Raw genomic sequence first — 21,101 nt, forward strand, 5'->3', positions numbered from 1 at the left:
CCAATTGACTACGAAAAACGGTGTCTATAGATACGGTTGTTTTCACTATAGATACGGTTGTTTTCACTATAGATACGGTTGTTTTCACTATAGATACGGTTGTTTTCACTATAGATACGGTTGTTTTCACTATAGGTACGGTTGTTTTCACTATAGATACTCTTGTTTTCACTATAGATACTCTTGTTTTCACTATAGATACGGTTGTTTTCACTATATATACTGTTCTTAGTCACTTGGCTACGTTCCTTGTTGAACCAGTGGAAAGTCAAACGAACAATAGTGAATGCAGCACTTTGTTTTATAGCCAGGCTAAATTCTACCTGTCCCAGACTATATTCTGTCTGTTTTATAGCCAGGCTAAATTCTACCTGTCCCAGACTATATTCTGTCTGTTTTATAGCCAGGCTAAATTCTACCTGTCCCAGACTATATTCTGTCTGTTTTATAGCCAGGCTAAATTCTACCTGTCCCAGACTATATTCTGTCTGTTTTATAGCCAGGCTAAATTCTACCTGTCCCAGACTATATTCTGTCTGTTTTATAGCCAGGCTAAATTCTACCTGCCCCAAACGATATTATATTATTATCTACCATTTCAGAAGACTCCTCCATAGGAAATTCAGTTAAAGCATGAAAGAAAGGACCTTTTGTCTGCAATGCATTGCATCACAGGGATGGAGAGAGTCTAGTTTTACATAGATATGAATCACATATTCAAATATATCCTCTTTGTGCCAGGCCTTGTCAAGAGGGAAAAGGGGATACAAGGACAGTCATGTCTTCTGCATTTAATCCATTTAACCCAGAGAGGTGCAGGGGACTGCTTGTCGCTCTCCCTCGCCATCTTGGGTTTAATGTGGTTCCTATCTGACCATTGTGTTTCTATGAGAGGTGTCGGGTTTGCACTTAGCTCGTAACAACATCCCTGTTCTGTTGATAAGAGGTTTGGTACAGTGGGAAGTTCATTGTCCATGGCTTGTCTCCTGCTCTCTGCATAAAACAAAACCATTTTTAAATAACATAGAGCATAGTCAACCCCCCCTTCAAGAAAACTGGATGCATATATATATATGATTAAAATTCATACTTAGGAGGTGTGAGACAGAGAGAAAGAGAGAGAGACAGAGAGAAAGAGAGAAAGAGAGAGAGAGAAAGAGAGAGAGACAGAGAGAAAGAGAGAAAGAGAGAGACAGAAAGAGAGAGACAGAGAGAAAGAGACAGACAGAGAGAGACAGAAAGAAAGAAAGAGAGAGAGAGAGACAGAGAGAAAGAGAGAGAGAGACAGAGAGAGAGAGAGAAAGAGAGACAGAGACAGAGAGAGAGAGAGAAACAAACACATTGTGAGGTTCCTCACTATGGTGATAATACCGTATGGTCCCTGGCAACTCCCAGCCCTACTGGATACTTTAATATATTATGGTATTAGCATTTTTAAGACAGTGATTCAATTGAAGTTTGTTATTACTATAGTATTATCAGTGAATAAGACTATTCTCTGACAAAGTTGAGTTCAGTTATTACCATTTTAATTACAGGATGCCTCTGTGTTGAGCCTGTCTGGGAAACACAAATGACAGAAAGTCTCAAGAGGGTGTACCTGTTAAATCACATGGTTAACAACAGGAAGTACCTGCTAGTGCTGCTGTCTCACGTCTACTAACATTTAGTCAGCATTTAGGCATCATCATGACCCATCGTCTGGCATCTCAGAATAAACCACATCATTCTTCTGAATTGTGGATGCTCTAAATATTATTCAGTTTTATTTATTCATTTCATTTGACCTTTTTAGGAAGTCTTTTTTTTTTTTTTTTTGGGGGGTTGTCTTTGAAAGAGAGCTGGCCACATGTCAGCAGAGGGAAACATAGGACCCCCTCCCCCACCTCTCCCCACAATGCAACACAATAAAAGAAGATCATACAGAAACAATAGTCAGAGACAATATGCTACACTGGCCTGTTTCTGCGGGGTCGCGGCCCGTGCACTCACTCACTGTAAATGTGTGCCTGTGTGATTTCAACTGTGAGTTTGGAGGCACTTACCCATAGAGGGATATAGAGCTGGCCAGGCTCTGTGTTTATAGATTGTGGGGGCGGGCTGTGCAGGGGGAAATGTATAGGAGAAGAAGGTGTGTGTGTGTGTGTATGGGGGGGGTGGGTGGATGTCTGTAGGAGTGGGGACTGTGTGTGCGTGTGACCCTTTCCCTGCCTATTTGTGTGTCTGTCTTGTATTTGTGTGTGTGGCCCTGCCCCTCTCTGCCTGTTTGTGTGTCTGTATAGTATCGTGTGTGTGTGTGTGTGTGTCTGGCTTACAGGAACACACTCCCCTCCCCCTTTTAGCGTGAGAGGACGAGGGCGCTAGAGTGATTGATGGGTGAATTACATGTGAGCTTTCAGACGGACTCTAAACACTGGGGCAGCTCTCTGGCTCCTTTTGTGATTCCCGCTCGGTGTTTGGGGGAATGGCCGAGCTGGCGGGAATGTTTTCCAGGCGTTGGGAATTAGAACGGCCCGGGAACATTCGGCACCCGTTCCCCTTGTGTAGTGCACTTCTTTTGTCCAGGGGGCCCATAGGCCTCTGGTCTAAAGTAGTGCACTAAATAGGGAATAGTGTGCCATTTGGGACACATTGTTCCATAGGGAGACTCCATGGAGGGATCATAAATCCTTTTTCCTGTTCAACACATGGATCTGACACGTTTCTGTATGTAGACTGAGGTAGAGGGTGTGTGTACGAGGGGGAGAGGGTGTGTGTACGAGGGGGAGAGGGTGTGTGTACGGGGGTTAGAGGGTGTGTGACATTGTTTTCATACATCTCAATCTCGCTATCCTACTCTCTCTCCCTCTCCCTCTCTCCCAGTGTCCCTCTCCATCTCTCTCGCTCTGCCTCTCCATCTCTCCCAGTGTCCCTCTCCATCTCTCTATCGCTCTCCCTCTCTCCCAGTGTCCCTCTCCCTGTCCACCTCTCCCAGTGTCCCTCTCCATCTCTCTATCGCTCTCCCTCTCCATCTCTCCCAGTGTCCCTCTCCATCTCTATCGCTCTCCCTCTCCATCTCTCCCAGTGTCCCTCTCCATCTCTCTATCGCTCTCCCTGTCCACCTCTCCCAGTGTCCCTCTCCATCTCTATCGCTCTCCCTCTCCATCTCTCCCAGTGTCCCTCTCCATCTCTCCCAGTGTCCCTCTCCCCTTTACATCTCTCTATCGCTCTCCATCTCTCCCTCTCTCTCTCCCTCTCCCTCTGTCCCTCTCCCCTCTCCATCTCTCTATCGCTCTCCATCTCTCCCTCTCTATCGCTGTCCCTCTCCCCTCTCCATCTCTCTATCGCTCTCCCTCTGTCCCTCTCCCTCTCCATCTCTCTATCGCTCTCCCTCTGTCCCTCTCCCCTCTCCATCTCTCTATCGCTCTCCCTCTCTATCGCTCTCCCTCTCCCTCTGTCCCTCTCCCCTCTCCATCTCTCTATCGCTCTCCCTCTGTCCCTCTCCCCTCTCCATCTCTCTATCGCTCTCCCTCTGTCCCTCTCCCCTCTCCATCTCTCTATCGCTCTCCCTCTCCATCTCTCCCTCTGTCCCTCTCCCCTCTCCCTATCGCTCTCCCTCTGTCCCTCTCCCCTCTCCCTTGAAAAAGAGATTTCAAATTTCAATGAGCCCTTCCTGGTTAAATAAAGATTAAAATAACAAAAAAATCTCTATCGGTCTCCCTCGCTCCATCTCTCCCCTTTCCATCGCTCTATCACTCTCCCTCTCCATCTCTCCCCTTTCCATCGCTCTATCACTCTCCCTCTCCATCTCTCCCCTTTCTATCACTCTCCCGCTCCATCTCTCCCCTTTCCATCGCTCTATCACTCTCCATCTCTCTCCCTTTTTCTATCACTCTCCCTCTCCATCTCTCCCCTTTCCATCGCTCTATCACTCTCCCTCTCCATCTCTCCCCTTTCCATCGCTCTATCACTCTCCCTCTCCATCTCTCCCCTTTCCATCGCTCTATCACTCTCCCTCTCCATCTCTCCCCTTTCCATCGCTCTATCACTCTCCCTCTCCATCTCTCCCCTTTCCATCGCTCTATCACTCTCCCTCTCCATCTCCATCTCTCCCTTTCTATCACTCTCCCTCTCCCTCTCTCCCCTTGCCATCACTCTCCATCTCTCCCCTTTCTATCACTCTCCCTCTCCATCTCTCCCCTTTCTATCACTCTATCACTCTCCCTCTCCCTCTCTCCCCTTTCTATCCCTCTCTCTGTCTTCTCCTCCTGTCTGTCTTGGTCTGGGGAAACAGTTTTCCTCCCCCTTCTCCTACAAAAACCTCTCAGCTCCACCTAGCCGCCCCTAGCCTCCCGTAGCCACCTAGCATCCCCTAGCCTCCCGTAGCCTCCCCCCAAGCCCCCTAGCCTCCCGTAGCCACCTAGCCTCCTGTAGCCATCTAGCCCCCTAGCCACCTAGCCTCCCGTAGCCACCTAGCCTCCCCTAGCATCCCCTAGCCTCCCCAAGCCCCCTAGCCTCCCGTAGCCACCTAGCCCCCTAGCCACCTAGCCTCCCGTTGCCACCTAGACCCCCGTAGCCCCCTAGCCCCCTTTCCAGCCACCTAGCCCCCTAGCCACCTAGCCCCCCTAGCCCCTTTAGCCCCCTCTCCCCCCATAGCCACCTAGCCCCCCGTTGCCACCTAGCCCCCCCCTAGCCACCTAGCCCCCCCCCCAGCCACCTAGCCCCCGTAGCCACCTAGCCTCCCGTTGCCACCTAGACCCCCGTAGCCACCTAGCCCCCTAGCCACCTAGCCTCCCGTTGCCACCTAGACCCCCGTAGCCACCTAGACCCCCCGTAGCCACCTAGCCCCCTAGCCACCTAGCCTCCCGTTGCCACCTAGCCCCCGTAGCCACCTAGCCCCCTAGCCACCTAGCCTCCCGTTGCCACCTAGCTCCCCCCAGCCACCTAGCCCCCCAGCCACCTAGCCCCGTCCCCTGCTCTGTTTGGAGCCGGTTGTTGACATCATAACCTTAGCACTAATCTGATTGAACTTCTCTCTGTAAAGGCTGGAGGAGGGTTTGAGGAGGATTGGAGGAGGTTGAGGAGGATTGGAGGAGGATTGGAGGAGGTTGAGGAGGATTGGAGGAGGTTGAGGAGGATTGGAGGAGGTTGAGGAGGATTGGAGGAGGTTGAGGAGGATTGGAGGAGGTTGAGGAGGATTGGAAGAGGTTGAGGAGGATTGGAGGAGGATGAGGAGGATTGGAGGAGGTTGAGGAGGATTGGAGGAGGGTGAGGAGGGCTGGAGGAGGGTTTGAGGAGGATTGGAGGAGGTTGAGGAGGATTGGAGGAGGTTGAGGAGGATTGGAGGTCCCTGGTCTGAGGAGGATTGGAGGAGGTTGAGGAGGATTGGAGGAGGTTGAGGAGGATTGGAGGAGGTTGAGGAGGATTGGAGGAGGTTGAGGAGGGCTGGAGGAGGGTGAGGAGGGCTGGAGGAGGTGAGGAGGGCTGGTGGAGGTGAGGAGGGCTGGTGGAGGGGTGAGGAGGGCTGGTGGAGGGTGAGGAGGGCTGGAGGAGGGTGAGGAGGGCTGGTGGAGGGTGAGGAGGGCTGGTGGAGGGTGAGGAGGGCTGGAGGAGGTTGAGGAGGGTGAGGAGGGGCTGGTGGAGGGTGAGGAGGCTGGTGGAGGTTGAGGAGGATTGGAGGAGGTTGAGGAGGATTGGAGGAGGTTGAGGAGGATTGGAGGAGGTTGAGGAGGATTGGAGGAGGTTGAGGAGGATTGGAGGAGGTTGAGGAGGGCTGGAGGAGGGTGAGGAGGGCTGGAGGAGGGTGAGGAGGGCTGGTGGAGGGTGAGGAGGGCTGGTGGAGGGTGAGGAGGGCTGGTGGAGGGTGAGGAGGGCTGGAGGAGGGTGAGGAGGGCTGGTGGAGGGTGAGGAGGGCTGGTGGAGGGTGAGGAGGGCTGGTGGAGGGTGAGGAGGGCTGGTGGAGGGTGAGGAGGGTGAGGAGGGCTGGTGGAGGGTGAGGAGGGCTGGAGGAGGGTGAGGAGGGCTGGTGGAGGGTGAGGAGGGCTGGTGGAGGGTGAGGAGGGCTGGTGGAGGGTGAGGAGGGCTGGTGGAGGATGAGGAGAGCTGGAGGAGGGTGAACAGGGTTGGATGAGGATGAGGAGGGCTGGATGAGATGAGGAGGGCTGGATGAGATGAGGAGGGCTGGAGGAGGATGAGGAGGGCTGGAGGAGGATGAGGAGGGCTGAGAGGGCGTTGTACAGCAGGGTTTAACCTCTTCTGATACAGGAAGCACCTCTTATGTGTAGGACACACACATGCGCAGTCATCATACACACTCACACACATACACTCAGTCTGAAGGTAACTGTAGAACCGCAGCTAATTCTAGTCTGAGGTGGAACCGTTTTCCAAGTTGGTGTTTACCACTAAGACCTAAATTAGATTTGCTGTGGGAGGGGGGGCTGGATATATACACTACATGACCAAAAGTATGTGGACACCTGCTCGTCAAACACCTCATTCAAAAATGATAGGCATTAATATGGAGTTGGTCCCCCCCCTTTGCTGCTATATCAGCCTGCACTCTTCTGGGAAGGTTTTCCACTAGATGGAACATTGCTGAGGGGACTTGCTTCCATTTCCAGCCACGAGCATTAGTGAGGTCGGGTACTGATGTTGGGCGATTAGGTCTGGCTCACAGTCCCAATTCATCCCAAAGGTGTTCGGTGGGGTTGAGGTCAGGGCTCTGTGCAACCCAGTCAAGTTCTTCCACAACGATCTCGACAAACCGTTTCTGTATGGACCTCGCAGGTAGCCTAGTGGTCAGAGCGTTGGGCCAGTAACCGAAAGGTTTCTGGATCGAATCCCAGAGCTGACAAGGTAAAAATCTGTCGTTCTGCCCCTGAACAAGGCAGTTAACCAACTGTTCCCCGGTAGGCTGTCATTGTAAATAAGAATTTATTTTTAACTGACTTGCCTAGTTAAATAAAGGTTAAACAAATAAAATTGTCATGCTGAAACAGGAAAGGGCCTTCACCAAACTGTTGCCTCAAAGTTGGAAGCACAGAATCATCTAGAATGTCCATTGTATGTTGTAGCATTAAGATTTCCCTCACTGGAACTAAAGGTCCTAGCCCCAAAATGGAAAAACAGCCCCAGACCATTATTCATCCTCCACCAAACTTTACAATTGGCACTATGCATTGGGGGAGGTAGCATTCTCCTGGCATCTGCCAAACCAAGATTCGTCCGTTGGACTGCCAGATGGTAAAGCGTGATTCATCACTCCAGAGACCACGTTTCCACTGATCCAGAGTCCAATGGCGGCGAGCTTTCATTAAAATGATGTGGAAACAACATTGATTCAACCAGTGGGAGAGAGGGGGAGAGAGGGGGAGAAAGAGGAGGGGAAACGCTTTGGCCTTTATTTCATAGACAACCTGTCCCCAACAGAAGGATTCAATAGGACTGGGCTCTATAGGTTAAGTCTATAAATGAATATTCATGGTATATTCATATTGACCTCTCATTGGAAGTGTGATACTGTTACCACTGCTTTACGCATATGGAATGTAATTAGAACTTTTAACCATCCAATGAAAAGCTTCAGGTCATGATTATTCATAGATACCTGTGAGTGGCTGGGGGGCTCTAGAGCTTGAATAGAAGAGAGAGGAGAGAGAGGTGCATTACAATATGAGGAAGGAGGGACTCTGTTGGTCTCTAGGGAGAGAGAGTGGTGAATGTATTGAGCCAGATGAGGGAAATGGAGAGAGACAGAGAAACACACAGAGAGACAGAGACTCCTCCCTCTTGATGAGTGGCTTCTTGCTGCTGTGTAGTGCCACTGTAAACAGCATGTGAGAGTGGGTAGCAGCTAAACTAAGCCTGTCTGGTTTGAACACTACTGTTGATATGAAAACATTCCACTGGCCTCTCCAATTGTCCCTGTGTGTGTGTGTGTGTCCGTGTCTGTGTCCGTGTGTCCGTGTCTGTGTCCGTGTGTGTGTGTGTGTGTGTGTGTGTGTGTGTGTGTGTCCGTGTGTGTGTGTGTGTGTCCGTGTGTGTGTGTGTGTGTGTGTGTGTGTCCGTGTGTGTGTGTGTGTGTGTGTGTGTCCGTGTGTGTGTGTGTGTGTCCGTGTGTGTGTGTGTGTGTGTCTGTGTGTGTGTGTCTGTGTGTGTGTGTGTGTGTGTGTGTGTGTGTGTGTGTGTGTGTGTGTGTGTGTGTGTGTGTGTGAATGCAATACTAGCAAAGCCATTTGTACTGCTTTCCCAACGTCCAATCTGTTGTCGTCAATTTAAAGGGATGTCATCATAGGCAAGTTATTTAGAACTCAATTCAATTTAAAGGGCTTTCTTGGCATGGGAAACATATGTCAATTTAAAGGGCTTTCTTTAAAGGGCTTTCTGGGAAACATATGTCAATTTAAAGGGCTTTCTTGGCATGGGAAACACATGTCAATTTAAAGGGCTTTCTTGGAAACATATGTCAATTTAAAGGGCTTTCTTGGCATGGGAAACATATGTCAATTTAAAGGGCTTTCTTGGCATGGGAAACATATGTCAATTTAAAGGGCTTTATTGGCATGGGAAACATATGTCAATTTAAAGGGCTTTATTGGCATGGGAAACATATGTCAATTTAAAGGGCTTTATTGGCATGGGAAACATATGTCAATTTAAAGGGCTTTCTTGGCATGGGAAACATATGTCAATTTAAAGGGCTTTATTGGCATGGGAAACATATGTCAATTTAAAGGGCTTTATTGGCATGGGAAACATATGTCAATTTAAAGGGCTTTATTGGCATGGGAAACATATGTCAATTTAAAGGGCTTTATTGGCATGGGAAACATATGTCAATTTAAAGGGCTTTATTGGCATGGGAAACATATGTCAATTTAAAGGGCTTTATTGGCATGGGAAACATATGTCAATTTAAAGGGCTTTATTGGCATGGGAAACATATGTCAACATTGCCAAAGAAAGTGAAGTAGATAATAAACGAAAGTGAAATTAACAGTAAACAACACACACAGAGAGGCAAGGCAACGAGGTGCAGATAAACTGGTTATGTCAACTTTTTAACTTTGACTAAGCTTGGTGTTTTGCGACTGAAGTGGTAACAGGGCTTGAACCAGCAAACCAACATTTACATAGCAAATGCACTCTCTCCAGTGGGGGAACATATGTTTACATTGCTAAAGCAAATGATATAGATAATAAACAAAAGTTAAATAAATAATAAAAAATGAACAGTACACTCACAAAAGTTACAAAATAATAAAGACATTTCAAATGTCATATTATGTACAAATTGTTCACGTACAAAAGAGAAAATGTAAAAAATATACGTAAATATGGTGTTGGTTCTTCACTTGTTGTCCTTTGCTTGTGGCAACAGGTCACAAATCTTGCTGCTGTGATGGCACACTGTGGAATTTCACCCTGTAGATTGGATTTGTTTAAAAAATCTTTGTGGTTCTGTGTAATCTGAGGGAAATACGTGTCTCTAATATGGTCATACATTGGGCAGGAGGTTAGGAAGTGCAGCTCAGTTTCCTCACTTTGTGGGCAGTGTGCACATAGGCAGACCTGGCACTCAAGAGAAGACCGGCTAAGGTGGCCTTTCTCAATAGCAAGGCTATGCTCACTGAGTCTGTACATAGTCAAAGCTTTCCTTAATTGTGGGTCAGTCACAGTGGTCAGGTATTCTGCCACTGTGTCCTCTCTGTTTAGGGCCAAATAGCATTCTAGTTTGCTTCTAGTTTGCTTTTTTTGTGTTAATTCTTTCCAATGTGTCAACTAATTACCTTATTGTTTTCTCATGATTTGGTTGGGTCTGATTGTGTTGCTGTCCTCGGGCTCCCTCCTGCTGGTATTATAGTTGAAGTGTTTGAAGTGAAGTGTCTCAACAGGAACAGGAAGTGACTTCTCTCTCTCTCTCTGAGAAGAAAGGGGTTTCTGTAACATGGAAAACTTACATGAAGCAACAGATCAACCATTCAAACCCTAATGGACACAGATAGGCACATGGCTTAGAGCAAAATGTTCTGATGTTCGAGATCTGTGTGTGTGTGTGTGTGTCTGCGTGTGTGTGTTTTGGATTATAGGACACTTTTCATCCCACATCTTTAAAGGCATACCGTGACACACACACACACACACACACACACACACACACACACACACACACACACACACACACACACGTGGAGTGTGGTGTGGTGTGCTCCTCTGTAGCTGGGCCTAGCTGTACATCCTTATGTAATGGTGTAGAGAGACCTGAGGGAAGGAACACGCACTCTCCTTGGTAGGAGTGGGACAGAAATATCCAAATAATATGGCAGGGCAGAGAGACAGACGGAGAGAAAGATGTCGGTAGGGGAAGAGAGAGATGTGATGGGGAAGGGGAGGAGCTTGGTATAGAAGGGAAGGATTTTGGTATAGAAGGGGAGGAGCTTGGTACAGAGGGGGAGGAGCTTGGTATCGAAGGGGAGGATTTTGGTATAGATGGGAGGAGCTTGGTATATAAGGGGAGGAGCTTGGTATCGAAGGGGAGGAGCTTGGTATCGAAGGGGAGGAGCTTGGTATCGAAGGGGAGGAGGTAGGTATTTTTATTTAACCTTTAAATGAATTTAAATCCTTTTTAATTAACCTAATTTTAACAGGGAAGGCATATTGAGACCTATTTAGGAATCAGTCAAGTAAAATCAATTCATTAGGCCCTAATCTATGGATTTCACATTACTGGGAATGCCGATATGCATCTGTTGGTCACAGATACCTTTAAAGAAAAAAGGTAGGAGGGGCCTCCCGAGTAGCACCGCGGTCTAAGGCACTGCATCGCAGTGATAAGGTGCCACTACAGCCTCGGGTTTGATCACAGGCTGTGTCACAGGCAACCGTGACCGCGAGACCCATGTGGGCAGCGCACACCCAGCGTTGTCCGGGTAAGGGGAGGGTTCGACCGGAGTTGCAGCGATGAGACAATATCGAAAAGGGCCTCGCTATTGTTATTTTACTGCTGCTCTTTAATTATTTGTTACTTTTATTTCTTTTTTTTTGTGGTATTTTTCTTAAAACTGCATTGTTGGTTAAAGGCTTGTCAGTAAGCATGTCACCTGTTGTGTTCGGCTGCACGTGACACATAAAAATGGGATTTGATGTCCGTCTGTAGATATACTGTTGGGCATTAGAAAGGTAAACATTTATTGGGCAAATAGTTGTTTCTAACCACTGAACCTGATCAGGTAAAACAATCTGTATTTAATTACAGGTGTTTTAATAAGAGGTCGACCGATAAATCGGAATGGCCGATTAGTTAGGGTGGATTTCAAGTTTTCAAACAATCGGAAATCTGTATTTTTGGACACTGATTTGACCTATATATATATATATATATATATATTTTTTTTACACCTTTATTTAACCTTTATTTAACTAGGCAAGTCAGTTAAGAACACATTCTTATTTACAATGACGGCCCAGGAACAGTGGGTTAATTACCTTGTTCAACGCAGAACGACAGATTTTTACCTTGTCAGCTCGGGGATTCAATCTTGCAACCTTACAGTTAACTAGTCCAACGCTCTAACCACCTGCCTCACGAGGAGACTGCCTGTTACGCGAATGCAGTAAGAAGCCAAGGTAAGTTGCTAGCTAGCAGTAAACTTATCTTATAAAAAACAATCAATCATAATCACTAGTTAACTACACATGGTTGATGATATTACTAGTTTATCTAGCATGTCCTGCGTTGCATATAATCGATGCGGTGCGTATCGTTGCTCCAACGTGTACCTAACCATGAACATCAATGCCTTTCTTAAAATCAATACACAGAAGTATATATTTTTAAACCTGCATATTTAGCTAAAAGAAATCCAGGTTAGCAGGCAATATTAACCAGGTGAAATTGTGTCACTTCTCCTGCGTTCATTGCATGCAGAGTCAGGGTATATGCAACAGTTTGGGCCGCCTGGCTCATTGCGAAATAATTTGCCAGAATTTTACGTAATTATGACATAACAAGGATATTTAGACTTAGGGATGCCACCCGTTAGATAAAATACCAAACTATTCCGTATTTCACTAAAATAATAAACGTTTTGTTTCGAAATTATAGTTTCCGGATTTGACCATATTAATGACCAAAGGCTCATATTTCTGTTATTATGTTATAATTAAGTCTATGATTTGATATTTGATAGAGCAGTCTGACTGAGCGGTGGTAGGCAGCAGCAGGCTCATAAGCATTCATTCAAACAGCACTTTTGTGTGTTTTGCCAGCAGCTCTTCACAATGCTTCAAGCATTGAGCTGTTTATGACTTCAAGCCTATCAACTCCCGAGATTAGGCTGGTGTAACCGATGTGAAATGGCTAGCTAGTTAGCGGGGAGTGTGCTAATAGCGTTTCAAACGTCACTCGCTCTGAGCCTTCTAGTAGTTGTTCCCCTTGCTCTGCGTACATTAAACTCTTTTGAATTAGATACACAGCAGTCAATCCACATTCTAGACTTCAGTCTGTTCATAACGTCTCTGTGTATTTGGTGGTTTATAGGTGGTTTTACCTGCTTGTCTTATCTGGGATAATAAAGATTGATTCATTTATTGATAGGTGGCTTTGTCAATCAGAAAACGTGATTCCTTTTCTCTCGATAATAGCATAAGAAAAAAAAGCTTGTTTAAACCACCGGTCATAGATTGATCTGCTCAGAAACCGTTGTGATCTGTATTCACTGCAGACACACGGTCTACATACACATTTTGTGATTACTGGTCAATGTTGCAGCCCTCTCCCAACCCTCTCAGCTCCATGGCAGATATGTAGAATTGCAGGAAATTAGCTTTAAAATCGCAAACTCCCTCTCTCCTTCCCCCTCTCCTTCCCCCTCTCCTTCCCCCTCTCCTTCACTCTCCTTCACCCTCTCCTTCCCCCTCTCCTTCTCTCTCCCCTTCCCCCCTCTCCTTCACCCTCTCCTTCCCCCTCTCCTTCACCCTCTCCTTCCCCCTCTCCTTCACCCTCTCCTTCACCCTCTCCTTCCCCCTCTCCTTCACCCTCTCCTTCCCCCTCTCCTTCACCCTCTCCTTCCCCCTCTCCTTCCCCCTCTCCTTCCCCCTCTCCTTCCCTCTCTCCTTCTCTCTCCTTCACCCTCTCCTTCCCCCTCTCCTTCTCTCTCCTTCTCTCTCCTTCTCTCTCCTTCACCCTCTCCTTCACCCTCTCCTTCCCCTCTCCTTCCCCCTCTCCTTCCCTCTCCTTCTCTCTCCTTCCCCCTCTCCTGCCCTCCTCTCTCCTTCCCCCTCTCCTTCTCTCTCCTTCTCTCTCCTTCACCCTCTCCTTCCCCCTCTCCTTCACCCTCTCCTTCCCCCTCTCCTTCACCCTCTCCTTCCCCCTCTCCTTCACCCTCTCCTTCACCCTCTCCTTCACCCTCTCCTTCCCCCTCTCCTTCCCTCTCTCCTTCTCTCTCCTTCCCCCTCTCCTGCCCCCTCTCCTTCTCTCTCCTTCCCCCTCTCCTTCCCCCTCTCCTTCCCCCTCTCCTTCTCTCTCCTTCTCTCTCCTTCCCCCTCTCCTTCTCGCTCCTTCCCCCTCTCCTTCACCCTCTCCTTCCCCCTCTCCTTCACCCTCTCCTTCCCCCTCTCCTTCACCCTCTCCTTCCCCCTCTCCTTCACCCTCTCCTTCCCCCTCTCCTTCACCCTCTCCTTCACCCTCTCCTTCCCCCTCTCCTTCCCCCTCTCCTTCACCCTCTCCTTCCCCCTCTCCTTCCCCCTTTCCTTCTCTCTCCTTCTCTCTCCTTCACCCTCTCCTTCCCCCTCTCCTTCCCCCTCTCCTTCCCTCTCTCCTTCTCTCTCCTTCCCCCTCTCCTGCCCTCTCCTTCACCCTCTCCTTCCCCCTCTCCTTCACCCTCTCCTTCTCTCTCCTTCCCCCTCTCCTTCCCCCTCTCCTTCCCTCTCTCCTTCTCTCTCCTTCCCCCTCTCCTGCCCTCTCCTTCTCTCTCCTTCCCCCTCTCCTTCACCCTCTCCTTCCCCCTCTCCTTCCCCCTCTCCTTCCCTCTCTCCTTCTCTCTCCTTCCCCCTCTCCTGCCCCCTCTCCTTCTCTCTCCTTCCCCCTCTCCTTCCCTCTCTCCTTCTCTCTCCTTCCCCCTCTCCTGCCCTCTCCTTCTCTCTCCTTCCCCCTCTCCTTCAACCTCTCCTTCCCCCTCTCCTTCACCCTCTCCTTCACCCTCTCCTTCCCCCTCTCCTTCACCCTCTCCTTCACCCTCTCCTTCACCCTCTCCTTCCCCCTCTCCTTCACCCTCTCCTTCACCCTCTCCTTCCCCCTCTCCTTCCCCCTCTCCTTCCCTCTCTCCTTCTCTCTCCTTCCCCCTCTCCTGCCCCCTCTCCTTCTCTCTCCTTCCCCCTCTCCTGCCCTCTCCTTCTCTCTCCTTCCCCCTCTCCTTCACCCTCTCCTTCCCCCTCTCCTTCACCCTCTCCTTCCCCCTCTCCTTCCCCCTCTCCTTCACCCTCTCCTTCCCCCTCTCCTTCCCCCTCTCCTTCCCTCTCTCCTTCCCCCCCTCTCCTTCCCCCTCTCCTTCCCTCTCTCCTTCTCTCTCCTTCCCCCTCTCCTGCCCTCTCCTTCTCTCTCCTTCCCCCTCTCCTTCACCCTCTCCTTCACCCTCTCCTTCCCCCTCTCCTTCCCCCTCTCCTTCACCCTCTCCTTCCCCCTCTCCTTCCCCCTCTCCTTCCCTCTCTCCTTCCCCCTCTCCTTCCCTCTCTCCTTCTCTCTCCTTCCCCCTCTCCTGCCCTCTCCTTCTCTCTCCTTCCCCCTCTCCTTCACCCTCTCCTTCCCCCTCTCCTTCACCCTCTCCTTCCCCCTCTCCTTCCCCCTCTCCTTCACCCTCTCCTTCACCCTCTCCTTCCCCCTCTCCTTCTCTCTCCTTCTCTCTCCTTCACCCTCTCCTTCCCCCTCTCCTTCACCCTCTCCTTCCCCCTCTCCTTCACCCTCTCCTTCCCCCTCTCCTTCACCCTCTCCTTCACCCTCTCCTTCACCCTCTCCTTCCCCCTCTCCTTCCCCCTCTCCTTCCCCCTCTCCTTCCCTCTCTCCTTCTCTCTCCTTCCCCCTCTCCTGCCCCCTCTCCTTCTCTCTCCTTCCCCCTCTCCTTCCCCCTCTCCTTCCCCCTCTCCTTCTCTCTCCTTCTCTCTCCTTCCCCCTCTCCTGCCCCCTCTCCTTCTCGCTCCTTCCCCCTCTCCTTCACCCTCTCCTTCCCCCTCTCCTTCACCCTCTCCTTCCCCCTCTCCTTCACCCTCTCCTTCCCCCTCTCCTTCACCCTCTCCTTCCCCCTCTCCTTCACCCTCTCCTTCACCCTCTCCTTCACCCTCTCCTTCCCCCTCTCCTTCACCCTCTCCTTCCCCCTCTCCTTCCCCCTCTCCTTCCCCCTCTCCTTCTCTCTCCTTCTCTCTCCTTCACCCTCTCCTTCCCCCTCTCCTTCCCCCTCTCCTTCTCTCTCCTTCTCTCTCCTTCCCCCTCTCCTGCCCTCTCCTTCACCCTCTCCTTCCCCCTCTCCTTCACCCTCTCCTTCTCTCTCCTTCCCCCTCTCCTTCCCTCTCTCCTTCTCTCTCCTTCCCCCTCTCCTGCCCTCTCCTTCTCTCTCCTTCCCCCTCTCCTTCACCCTCTCCTTCCCCCTCTCCTTCCCCCTCTCCTTCCCTCTCTCCTTCTCTCTCCTTCCCCCTCTCCTGCCCCCTCTCCTTCCCCCTCTCCTTCCCCCTCTCCTTCCCTCTCTCCTTCTCTCTCCTTCCCCCTCTCCTGCCCTCTCCTTCTCTCTCCTTCCCCCTCTCCTTCACCCTCTCCTTCCCCCTCTCCTTCACCCTCTCCTTCCCCCTCTCCTTCCCCCTCTCCTTCACCCTCTCCTTCACCCTCTCCTTCCCCCTCTCCTTCACCCTCTCCTTCACCCTCTCCTTCACCCTCTCCTTCCCTCTCTCCTTCTCTCTCCTTCCCCCTCTCCTGCCCCCTCTCCTTCTCTCTCCTTCCCCCTCTCCTGCCCTCTCCTTCTCTCTCCTTCCCCCTCTCCTTCACCCTCTCCTTCCCCCTCTCCTTCACCCTCTCCTTCACCCTCTCCTTCCCCCTCTCCTTCACCCTCTCCTTCCCCCTCTCCTTCCCCCTCTCCTTCCCTCTCTCCTTCCCCCTCTCCTTCCCCCTCTCCTTCCCCCTCTCCTTCCCTCTCTCCTTCTCTCTCCTTCCCCCTCTCCTGCCCTCTCCTTCTCTCTCCTTCCCCCTCTCCTTCACCCTCTCCTTCCCCCTCTCCTTCACCCTCTCCTTCCCCCTCTCCTTCACCCTCTCCTTCACCCTCTCCTTCACCCTCTCCTTCACCCTCTCCTTCCCCCTCTCCTTCCCCCTCTCCTTCCCTCTCTCCTTCTCTCTCCTTCCCCCTCTCCTGCCCCCTCTCCTTCTCTCTCCTTCCCCCTCTCCTTCCCCCTCTCCTTCCCCCTCTCCTTCTCTCTCCTTCTCTCTCCTTCCCCCTCTCCTGCCCCCTCTCCTTCTCGCTCCTTCCCCCTCTCCTTCACCCTCTCCTTCCCCCTCTCCTTCACCCTCTCCTTCACCCTCTCCTTCCCCCTCTCCTTCCCTCTCTCCTTCCCCCTCTCCTTCCCCCTCTCCTTCACCCTCTCCTTCACCCTCTCCTTCACCCTCTCCTTCCCTCTCTCCTTCCCCCTCTCCTTCCCTCTCTCCTTCCCCCTCTCCTTCCCCCTCTCCTTCCCCCTCTCCTTCCCCCTCTCCTTCACCCTCTCCTTCCCCCTCTCCTTCCCCCTCTCCTTCCCCCTCTCCTGCCCCCTCTCCTTCTCTCTCCTTCACCCTCTCCTTCCCCCTCTCCTTCACCCTCTCCTTCCCCCTCTCCTTCACCCTCTCCTTCACCCTCTCCTTCCCCCTCTCCTGCCCCCTCTCCTTCTCTCTCCTTCACCCTCTCCTTCCCCCTCTCCTTCCCCCTCTCCTTCCCTCTCTCCTTCCCCTCTCCTTCACCCTCTCCTTCACCCTCTCCTTCACCCTCTCCTTCCCCCTCTCCTGCCCCCTCTCCTTCTCTCTCCTTCCCCCCTCCTTCCCCCTCTCCTTCACCCTCTCCTGCCCCCTCTCCTTCTCTCTCCTTCACCCTCTCCTTCCCCCTCTCCTTCACCCTCTCCTTCCCCCTCTCCTGCCCCCTCTCCTTCTCTCTCCTTCACCCTCTCCTTCCCCCTCTCCTTCACCCTCTCCTTCCCCCTCTCCTGCCCCCTCTCCTTCTCTCTCCTTCCCCCTCCTTCCCCCTCTCCTTCACCCTCTCCTGCCCCCTCTCCTTCTCTCTCCTTCACCCTCTCCTTCCCCCTCTCCTTCACCCTCTCCTTCCCCCTCTCCTGCCCCCTCTCCTTCTCTCTCCTTCACCCTCTCCTTCCCCCTCTCCTTCACCCTCTCCTTCCCCCTCTCCTGCCCCCTCTCCTTCTCCCTCCTTCCCCCTCTCCTTCCCCCTCTCCTTCCCTCTCTCCGAACACTGCTCTTCTTTATACCCTGGTTGAAACTACAGCTTGTCCTCTTTGTCCAGTCTGGCATTCCTCACATAGCGATCTGTGTATCTTCTGGAGGGAGGGAGAGAGGGGGGGAGAGGGAGGGAGGTAGGGAGAGTGAGGGGGAGAGAGAGGGAGGGGGGGGGGAGGGAGGAGAGGGGGAGGGGAGAGAGAGGGGAGAGAGAGGGAGGGGGAGGGAGGGAGGGAGGGAGGGGGAGAGGGATAGAGAGAGAGGGAGGGGGAGAGGGATAGAGAGAGAGGGAGGGGGAGAGGGGGAGAGAGAGGGGGGGGGAGAGAGAGGTAGGCGGGGGAGAGGGTTAGAGAGGGAGAGGGAGAGAGAGAGGGAGGGAGGGGAGGAGGGAGGGAGGGGAGGGAGGGAGGAGAGAGGGGGAGGGAGAGAGGGGGAGGGAGAGGGAGGGGGGGAGAGGGGAGGGGGAGGGAGAGAGAGGGAGGGGGAGAGGGAGGGAGGGAGAGAGGAGGGAGGGAGGGAGAGAGAGGGAGGGGAGGAGAGAGGGAGGGGGAGGGGAGGGAGGGAGAGGAGGGAGGGAGAGAGAGTGAGGGGGAGAGAGAGGGAGGAGGAGAGAGAGAGAGAGAGAGGGAGGGGGAGAGAGAGAGAGAGAGGGAGAGAGAGAGAGAGAGGAGGGAGGGAGAGAGGGGGAGGGGAGAGAGAGAGAGGGGAGGGAGAGAGAGAGAGGGGAGGGGGAGGGAGAGAGGGGGAGGGAGAGAGAGAGAGGGAGAGAGGGGGAGGGAGAGAGAGAGAGAGGGAGGGGAGAGGAGAGAGGGAGGGAGGGAGAGAGAGAGGGAGAGAGGGAGGGAGGGAGAGAGAGAGAGGGAGGGAGGGGAGGAGGAGAGGGAGGGAGAGAGAGAGAGGGAGAGGAGGGAGAGGGAGAGAGAGAGGAGGGAGAGGGAGAGGGAGAGAGAGAGGAGGGAGAGAGAGAGGGAGGGGGGGGGGGGAGAGAGGGGAGGGAGAGGAGAGAGAGGGAGGGGGAGGGAGAGAGGGGGAGGGAGAGAGGGGGAGGGAGGGAGAGGAGAGAGAGGGAGAGAGAGGGAGGGGGGGGGAGAGAGAGGGAGGGGGGGGAGGGAGGGAGGGAGGGAGAGAGGGAGGGGTGGAGGGAGAGAGGAGAGAGAGAGAGAGGAGAGGGGGAGGGAGAGGGAGGGAGGGGGAGAGTGGGAGAGAGGGGGAGAGAGGAGGGAGGGAGGGGGGGAGGGAGGGAGATAGAGGAGGGAGGGAGGGAGGGGGAGGGAGGGAGATAGAGGGGGAGGGAGGGAGGGACGAGGGAGTGAGACCATCAGATCTAATGTCGACTGAGATCTACCCTGGGAGAGACACTCTAGACCCTCTCAACAGCTCACCTTCCCCCTTAGCCCAGGTTGTGGTAAAGGGTGGTGTTGGTAAATTTGTTGGTGTGCCATTGGCACAAACTAAGCAAGGTTTGAAATCATAAACAGTGCTTTCCAAGTTGTGGCTGAACTCTGACCTTAAGTGTGAGTATGTGGCACACAAGCAGAGAGAGAGATTAGAATGCTATTTGGCCCTAAACAGAGAGGACACAGTTCCAGAATACCTGACCACTGTGACTGACCCAAAATGAAGGAAAGCTTTGACTATGTACAGACTCAGGGAGCATAGCCTTGCTATTGAGAAAGGCCGCTATAGGCAGACCTGGCTCTCTTTTGTACATGAACTATTTGCACATAATATGACATTTGAAATGTCTTTATTCTTTTGGAACTGTTATTGTTCATTTTTTATTATTTATTTAACTTTTGTTTATTATCTATATCATTTGCTTTAGCAATGTAAACATATGTTCCCCCACTGGAGAGAGTGCATTTGCTATGTAAATGTTGGTTTGCTGGTTCAAGCCCTGTTACCACTTCAGTCGCAAAACACCAAGCTTAGTCAAAGTTTAAAAAGTTGACATAAACTGCTTATCTGCCTGTCTCTGTGTGCCTGATACGCTAGGTTGTATTATAAACTGGGTGGTTCGAGCCCTGAATGCTGATTGGCTGAGAGCCCTGAATGCTGATTGGCTGAGAGCTGTGGTATATCAGACCGTATACCACGGGTTTAATAAAAGATACATGTTTCATGCTCTAAAATAAATTTTTACTGTTCCGGTTACCAGTTTATATGAGCAATAAGGCACCTCTGGGGTTCGTGGCTGTATCCACACCTTCTCGTGCCTTATTGCTTAATTATAAGCTAGTATATTAATCTGCCACTTGTTGCTTGTCTATGTGCCTGATAGGCTAGGTTGTAACATAACTCGTACGCTAATCAGCCTCTTGTGTTTTTAAAGGCTAGGTGACCAGTTCTACCGGGAGGCCATAGAACACTGTCGCAGCTACAACGCACGTCTGTGTGCCGAGCGGTCGGTCCGCATGCCCTTCCTGGACAACCAAACTGGCGTGGCCCAGAACAACTGCTACATCTGGATGGAACAGCGCCACCGTGAGCCAGGTGGGTGTACTGCAGGGCAGTGTAGCAAAATGACACACACAGCCGCAGACACACAAAGTCAGAATAAATAGATATAATGAAAGCCGGCAGGCCACAAAGTATAGGGTGTGGTCCCAGGGCCCAGTATGCTAGATGAAGGGAGAGGCTATTGGCACAGTATGCTAGATTAAGGGAGAGGCTATTGGCACAGTATGCTAGATTAAGGGAGAGGCTATTGGCCCAGCATGCTAGATAAAGGGAGGCTATTGGCCCAGCATGCTAGATAAAGGGAGAGGCTATTGGCCCAGCATGCTAGATAAAGGGAGAGGCTATTGGCCCAGCATGCTAGATAAAGGAGAGGCTATTGGCCCAGCATGCTAGATAAAGGGAGAGGCTATTGGCCCAGCATGCTAGATAAAGGGAGAGGCTATTGGCCCAGCATGCTAGATAAAGGGAGAGGCTATTGGCCCAGCATGCTAGATAAAGGGAGAGGCTATTGGCCCAGCATGCTAGATAAAGGGAGAGGCTATTGGCCCAGCATGCTAGATAAAGGGAGAGGCTATTGGCCCAGCATGCTAGATAAAGGGAGAGGCTATTGGCCCAGCATGCTAGATTAAGGGAGAGGCTATTGGCCCAGCATGCTAGATAAAGGGAGAGGCTATTGGCCCAGCATGCTAGATTAAGGGAGAGGCTATTGGCCCAGCATGCTAGATTAAGGGAGAGGCTATTGGCCCAGCATGCTAGATTAACCCTGCTGTTGTGTTCATTTCATGTTAATTCATTCTGTGTCCCCGGTCCAAATTGCCCGCCCCATTTTTAGCTGATTATAAATCCAAATGTAATACATATATTATCACCTAATGTTGTCTCATTGACCTGAGCTCATACTCGCTTTTGAGTTTAAAAAAAAATCTGAATGTTTGGATCATTTTGACTTGAACAAATACTTAAATGAAACATATTGTGCTATTTATCACAGACTACTTTCTCCTCTAATGCATCTTCACTGTCGGTTTCCTGGTCTCTCTCCTCCTCACCAGTGTCATGATCAAAGAGATGATCAAGAGCCTCACATACAGCATATAGTTTTGTCATTGTGATGCCACAGAATGAATTGTGAGCAAGACCTCAAAAAAGCTTCACATACCAGAGCTGCCAGAAAAGTTCTATCTATTATTGAAACAATGTTGCGATTGTT

The 21,101-nt window shown here is 51.3% G+C and overlaps 1 protein-coding gene across 1 annotated transcript in view; it reads left to right on the top strand.

Moving 5' to 3' along the window:
* LOC112247579 (zinc finger protein DPF3-like) overlaps window positions 1–21,101 on the top strand; it is a 59,939-nt gene that overhangs the window by 2,759 nt on the left and 36,079 nt on the right. The window contains 1 exon segment of the mRNA XM_042321417.1: window positions 19,764–19,924. Coding sequence (XP_042177351.1) covers window positions 19,764–19,924 — 161 coding nt within the window.

This window comes from Oncorhynchus tshawytscha, linkage group LG05 (assembly GCF_018296145.1).
Source record: "Oncorhynchus tshawytscha isolate Ot180627B linkage group LG05, Otsh_v2.0, whole genome shotgun sequence".
Taxonomy (NCBI): Eukaryota; Metazoa; Chordata; class Actinopteri; order Salmoniformes; family Salmonidae; genus Oncorhynchus; species Oncorhynchus tshawytscha.